General features: G+C 34.9%; 1 protein-coding gene across 1 annotated transcript; it reads right to left on the reverse strand.

Moving 5' to 3' along the window:
• Window positions 1-523: 523 nt before the first annotated feature.
• On the reverse strand, window positions 524-718 carry NPS (neuropeptide S). Its single transcript, XM_087932345.1, is given in 1 exon segment — window positions 524-718. A coding segment is annotated over 1 exon segment (195 nt).
• Window positions 719-7,701: the final 6,983 nt, after the last annotated feature.

A 7,701-nucleotide genomic window follows, 5' to 3' on the forward strand; every position in this document is an offset into this window, starting at 1 on the left:
ATTTTATTCCATATTACTATAATAAACTTAGTTTTTGAAAACTTGCTTCCTTCACTTTGTATTTTCAACCCCATATAGATCCATTTATGATTGGACTAGAATTGGGAAAAACCAGGTTCAGCCTGGCAATCGTAAACTTCACTGTAAGTCCCTATATTATCTTTCAGCACAAACAACTTCATAGGACTGTTGTAGAAATGAAATTAGAGGATCAGATAAAGTTTATCTCATCTTGAGATCCTGAAGGGATCAATTTTGGGGTAAATATAAAATTTGTAAGGAGGAATTAAGCTGAAAATCACTTTTACATAAATGCAAAATTGTACGATATTCTAACAGAAATGTTTTGAATGACCACATTTGCTTCATTTGGCTTGCACCATTTCAAGTAAACATCTGCTTTCATTATGAACAAACTGATACATTTGTTTTATTGGATTCATTCATGCACCACAAACAATTTTAAGCACATCCATTTTAACTTTATAGATTCAGCTTTGTGAGTATTTCTTTAGGCAGCTGTTTATGACTTGGCTCTTCGAAAGGATATTTTTTAAATTCCCGATCCAACTCGGTTTCGAAAAGATCTTTTAATATCAGAATTCTCCAGAAAGGAACTGAACAAAGCTAGTTCTTCAGATCCATCCATCTTGGCAAGGCAGCCATTCAGAAGCAGCAGGAAGAGGCAATCAGATTTCCTGGGCAGCTGGCAATTCATATAAACGGGATTATTCCTCTGAAGATTAAAAAATAGATGAGAAAATAAGTTACCAATTTATGTGTGTAGGACAGCCATTCTCCCATGTATAGGCATAGATAAACCTATTTAGGCTATAAAAGGTATGGATGAATTTGTATTACCACTTGAACACTGAATATTGAGGGGTTTTTTTCCTGGAACGTCTACCTATATTGCAGATTGTAATATAATAATATTGTAAGCAAATGGTGCTCCATTGTTTGGCTTTCCTTGAAAATAGTTGCGGGACAGGAGTGGGGAATGCGAGTAATAATCTAGCAATAATCTTCTTGCCAAGAACATCAGCTTCACATAGCTACAACTTGTGAATACAAAACAGGCACTTTTTGTGTGGATCCTTTCACTCGGTCTTTGGGATTTCAGAAAGCTCGGGACATATGTATTATTTGTGCACCTGCTGTACAACTTCCTGTGATTCAAAACTAGAAATTTATACCTTTTCTTACACACTTATACATATATCTGCCTAACCATTTATTATTTTGTTGGAGGCCCAAGAGTTTTGAAGGAAAAGCAACCCTTGCCTTCATGTCCATTCACCATATTTGGACTTTTCCTTGGAAGGCAAAAAGCTAAGAGATGCTAAGCAGTCATTCTTCCTGGAGGGATGGCTCTTGATATCAGGGAGACCCAGGCAAATTGCAATTTCTTGTGCCTCTTTTTCAGACTTTGAGGTCATATGAGCAACACCAGGAAGTTGAGTGTACCAGACTTTTAACTTCTTAAGGACAAATGTTGCCCTCATTGGGACTTTGGATATATAGTTACAGTGGGGCCTACTGGGAATGAAATGCAAGCAAGAAGGAAGAAAAAAGAATGTTCAATGAGATCCTGGAAACAGATTGTTTGTACTCAAGGGTTGCCCAAGAGCTGGCCAGAGTATTTCTAACACAACTCAGAAACATATACAGTATTGTATGAACAGATGGAAGTATTCACATTTCCCTCCCCATGGGGGAAAAAGGATAAAAGAAAACTTTGCATACAGAATCAACCAAGACTAGTCAAAATTTGGACAAAAGTGATACTGCAGCGTTGCGATGAGGCAAGCTCTGTTTAAAACGTGGATAAAAAGGATGGAGCTTGCATCATAATGATGCAGGACTGCTTTTGTCACCAGCAATCTGAGGAACATGTGGTTGTATCAGTGGCGGGATTCAAAAATTGTACTACTGGTTCTATGAACGTGGCTTAGTGGGCATGGCAGGGGAAGGATACTGTAAAAACTCCATTCCCTCCCCACTCCTGGAGGAAGGTTACTGCAAAATCCCCATTCCTTTCCCACTCCACTAAGCTGCTTTCCAGCTCCCTTCTCTAGTGCAGGGCAACCAAAGAAGACCCAGCCAATTAGCTGGGATTCAGGTGGAAGAGAATAGATGGGGGCAGAGGCTGTCAGAGATGGTATTTACCGGTTCTCCGAACTACTCAAAATTTCCACCACCAATTCCACAGAACTGGCCAGAACCTGCTGAAAACCACCTCTGGGTTGTATATAATAACTTCCGATGCATAGAAAATCTTTTCAATTGCCATCCATCACAAGCCATGCCCACAAAACCGATAAGTAAGATAATTTGAATCCCACCACTGCTCAGTTAGTTAGAAATGCAACATGAGGAAGATCACAATCAGATATATCTGTGCCTGTTGCCCAAGTCCTCCTGAAACACAGGGTCCAATGTTTCTTCTCCTTATAATTCTTGATTTTTATACAAATGTTGGACCAGGCAACTTCTCAAACAGGAGACTAAATAAAGGAATAACATTTGTAAAACAGGATATGTGGCCACCTTCAATGTTAATGCTGCAAGCAAAGTTGTACTTATCATTCTTAGAGATTAGGGGGTGTTTATTTATTTGTTTATGTGTTTGTTTACTTATTTAATAGAGTGCCCATCTCACAGTCAAGCAACTCTGGGCAGCTTACAACTTAAAAACACAATATAAAATGATAAGAATGTTTTTCAAAAAAATAAAACCTTCAGGATTAAAAATTAAAACATTAATATTAATAAGATTAGGTAAAAGGGAATATTACAAAAATGGACTGGTGGTGGAATCTTCTCCTAATCTACTATCTTCAAAGTGGAATGCCCTCATCGGAGCCCCCACCTCAGTTGGCAGAACCAGGTTTAACTCTGTCATACAATGAATTTTTAACTTAAAGGTGTATAATTTTTACCCATAGCAGATTCATGGGTTCTTCGTTGCTGAAGCATTTTGGTCAAACACCTTATTTTGTTTTCAGTGATTCATAACTGGCAGAAGATAAGTAACTGAAATAATTGTGAATCTCTACAGATATAAGTAATTTTAAACTTTAATAGTATTGGAGTGTATGGGAATAACATAATCATAAATGCCTTTAATGCTTTTTATTTTTGCAGGGATATCTGGAAAGAAAGTTGTTTGATCATGAATTCATATGCTAGTTTTAAAAAAAGAGGGATAATTCTTCCAAATAGAAGATTCTTAAGTAAAATTTAATTGCAAATGTTGTATTAGTGAATTCATGTGAATAGCCTGTACAGTTTTTACTAATTAAAATATAATGTTCTTTCATGTTTCTAAATTTCTTTTATTTATATTTCATAAACTGGATTTAACCTTAAACAATCACTCATGTCCTAGTAACCTTAGGGTTTGATTATTGCAATGTTTCAATATGGGGCTACATTTGAAGACCGTCCAGAAGCTTCAATTGGTCCAGAATGCATCAGTTCATTCAGTGATGAGAATGCCATGGTATGCCCATGGGACATTCTGTTGCACTGGTTGCCAATTTGCTTTGGGTGCTGGTTATCACAGTTGGCTAATAAAGAATTCTGTTCTATTCTATTCTATTCTGTTCTGTTCTGTTCTGTTCCGTTCCGTTCCATTCCATTCCATTCCATTCCATTCCATTCCATTCTATTCTATTCTATTCTATTCTATGACCTATAAACCCCTCTGTGTCTAGGGATTGGTTTTTTGAAGGATCACTTATTTCCTACGGTGTCTGCCTGGTGGACTTCAGCTGATAGAATTAGTACATTCCAGGTTCTTTCAGTTAAACAGTGTCATCTATAAGGACCAGGGAACACCTCAGAGGTGGTATTCAACAGGTTCTGACCACTTCTGGGGAACCGGTAGCGGAACTTCTGAGTAGTTCTGAGAACCGGCAAATACCACCTCTGCCTGGAGATTTTACAGTATCCCTCCCCTGCCACGCCCACCAAGCCACACCCACAGAACCAGTAGTAAAAAAAAAATTGAATCCCACCATTGGAACACCTGCTTTGTTGGCCTTCTGGAAGGCCATAAAGACTTGGCTGTCCTTCCAGGTTTACCTGTCTGGAGCATGTCTATTGGATGTGAGATAGTGAAATGTTTGCTGAGTTTGCTTGCCCCTTTCACCCTTTCTCTTCTGTTCTTTTTGTGACTTGTTTGTTGCTTCTTGTTATGTTGTTTTCAAATCATCTAGACTTGTGAGCTGCCCAAATTGAATTCAATAAGTAAATAAATTTCTATAAGATTAAACAAATGAGTTTCTTTTCAAGTATAACAAATTAGGTTAAGATATGTGGTCTATGTCAAAATAATTCTTGGAAGACCCCATTTTAAAACCATTTCCCCCTGATTAGCCCAAAGGAAATGCTGTCATTCCAGAAATGAAAGATTTTTGATTGTGAGTGTTTGCAAAAGTTCCCACCTGGGAAGATGAAATCCATCACAAACCCAATTCAATTGGGAGCCTGCAGCCTTTCATCCTAGTAATTAGATTTTAAGATAGCATCATAAAATCAGCATAAATACACAGACAGACTGGAGGTTTAGCAGTAGTCTGCCCTTCATTTTGTTTTCTAAATGTCCCATTTTGAACTCTCAAGAAAAATACTTCTGTTGTTGCTAAATGCTCCAGCGATGTAACATTTAAGCATTGTCATTTCCATGTGTCTAGACACTATTTTCTATTTTATTATTGGTCAACTAGGATTTTGCATGAGGAAATTGTCTCCAACTAATTGCTTGTTTCTTTCTTTATGAAATAATGTCTTTATTGTTTAGACTGAACCCACAGCTATCATCCCTGGGCTGTAAAGTGCTACCAATTGGCAGTAAATGATTAATATTTTCTGTCTCTCTCCCCCACCCCAATGTATAAATCATCTACATTTTTTAGGTATGGTGTGGTAGCACTATTTAGAAAAAGTGGAACACTATATAAGATGGGCTTTTTGTTGAGTTTTTTCTTTTTGCTTATTTATTTATTTATTTATTTATTTATTTATTTATTTATTTATTTATTTATTTATTTATTTATTTATTTAAGTAGGAATATTTTTGTACATCTTATATTCCATTGCCATTGGGGTTATTGTCTTATATTTTACACTTAAAGCTTATTTTTACAGGAACATCCTTCATTCTGATCCTGATTCTTTTTCATGCACATGTCAATATGCCATTGACATTTTTTCCAGCATGTGTATGAAAATAGAAACCAACATCATTCCTAGCTTTATCCTTCAGATAAAGGAGCCTTTTCATGTGTCTCCAGGAGATGCCAAGGATTAAATCTGGAACTTTTACATACAAACCATTTTCTGTAACATTTTGAGTTATAAGCCTTCTTTTCTGTGATGCCATGTCTTAAACATGACTTCATCTCAAAGGATTAAAATATTTAGCAGAAAACAGCAATGCAAAATTCAATCTTTGTTGCATGTGTAATTAGATTCTGTATAAAATGAGTGATCAACCTCCCTAAAGAAACGATTTTGTTATAATAGTATACATGCCCGGAGACAGCAAGGAACTCTAGATTAAATTTTATAGTAATGGGAAATGAAGAAACAAGCAGAACTTAATTATCATAAAAATATGTTCTAATTGGAAGTTCCAAAGTATTTATGACCATCCTGAATAATGTTTATGCTTTTAGTGATGATTTCTTTTCATTCATGGATCGTTTCCTTGTTTCACTCTGTATCCAAAGAAACATACTGTGTTTCAGATAAATTGTATCTGCTGCCTGAGGATTAGACCTAATAAACCAATTTCTAGGGATTTTGGTCTCACTGTTGTTCTGTTCCTTATCTAAATTACAGATGAAAAGCTGTTATAATATTTGAATTGAGCTAAATACCAACTATTTGAAAAATTAATGCATGTAACGCCCAATTTTCTTGCATTAAAATCACGCTTAATATAGCTTATGTCACTTATGTAAAAAAGGGTTTTGATTTTATAGTTGTAACTATCATCTTGATTTTTTTAAATCAATGCACCTGTCCTGTCCCATGGTTGTTCCTGGAAATATACTTCTGTCACCCACTGAAAACAAGGCTGCATCATGAAAATTGTCACCATTTTCTTATTGACAATTGCAGGAAGTGTGAGGAAAAACTTGATATGGTTCAGAGGTAGTGATTGGAACATCTCAGGTATTTTTCTCACAATTGGCACAAGTGGCATAATTTAAATTTCATTATACTGAAAATCAGTACTCTGCAACTGAAACCTGTTATAAGACCAGCTATACTGGTGTCAATCTGGAGCAAGTAGGAAGGCTTTGATACTGAATAAGTCTATGAATTTTAAACAATCAAAAGCAAGTGAATAAAATGTTTATATTTTCTAAAAGTCATGACTGTATATAATAATTTGAACCCATTTGGTAAAAACTAGAAATGTTATACTAATTATTATTTTAAGTTTAAATCCACAAATGCAGACTCATAAGATTAGCAAATAATACCTAATGATGTGCTGTGTTCCCAGTATTATTTGAACATTTATATTGGCATCAACATAACTTTATACAGTATTTCATTTTTGAAAACTCATAATATATTCAAAATGTTTAGATAACCATTCCTTTTTTGCAGGAATTTTATCTGCTACCCAACTAATTAGAACATTTCAACATTATATTGGAACCTAATATTAATAGTTTTGTTTGATTTTATAGTTTTAAATGTACATCTATCATTTATGGGAAGAAGCTTTGTCGAAAAGTATTGACTTTTTAAATAGGATTGCAAAAGTTAGATGTACCAAAAAAGTAAAAAGAAACAGTAGCAAAGAAAATATATAGTACTAGATATCTTAATTCCCAGTTTTATGCTTCAGTCACTAGAACAACATACTTCAGATAAAGTGACTGTAATCTACACTGATGGAAATCAATAAGTGTAAGATTAGTACAATTTTTACAGCAATGCAAAAAAAAAAACTTAATAAAGCAAGATACATGTAAAGATGTATTACGAGTTACATAAAGAGAATTAACACATTTGATAATACTGGAATTTAAAATAGCTGATGTTTTAAAAGTAATAACCCACTGTATCTCTAACCATGAAAATGTTCTTACTTACCATAGATGTGACAATTGGATAGCAACCGTTCATATTCCTTGTCGAGAGCCAGATAATTAATACAGCATATAGCCTGAAGAGACTATAAGAAAACATATATTAATTTACTTTTCAGAAGGCAATTAGTGCTTCATGTAGAATGCTAATATTTCAAACATGGGAATCTAACACATATACCTGAGCATATTTTTTTTTACTCTGTTTTATGATACTTCCAGATGGAAAGACAAATTCACAATTGCACAGCCACATTCCTTATCTTTATCACTAGTCATTTCCTCAACTATCATTTTATACTAAGGCTTTGGCAACAAAAATGTCACAGAATCACATTTATATGCGACTAATTGGCCACAGGTTGGCCTTTATTCTTGCTAAGTGGAAAGATGGCAATGATGAAACTTCATGACTAAGATGGAGCCACCATGAGATTAAGCTGACAACATTGTTATGAAGAGGCCTTTAAAATCATTCAGCTCTAGCCAGTAACTTTGTGAGACTCAAATTGTCACAAATCTTTTCAACTCAAATATCTTGCAGGCATACACTGCAAATGTTAAGTTATTTCTACCTACTATA

Source organism: Pseudonaja textilis, chromosome 4 (assembly GCF_049901715.1).
Source record: "Pseudonaja textilis isolate UNSWEBS1 chromosome 4, rPseTex1.2, whole genome shotgun sequence".
NCBI lineage: Eukaryota > Metazoa > Chordata > Lepidosauria > Squamata > Elapidae > Pseudonaja > Pseudonaja textilis.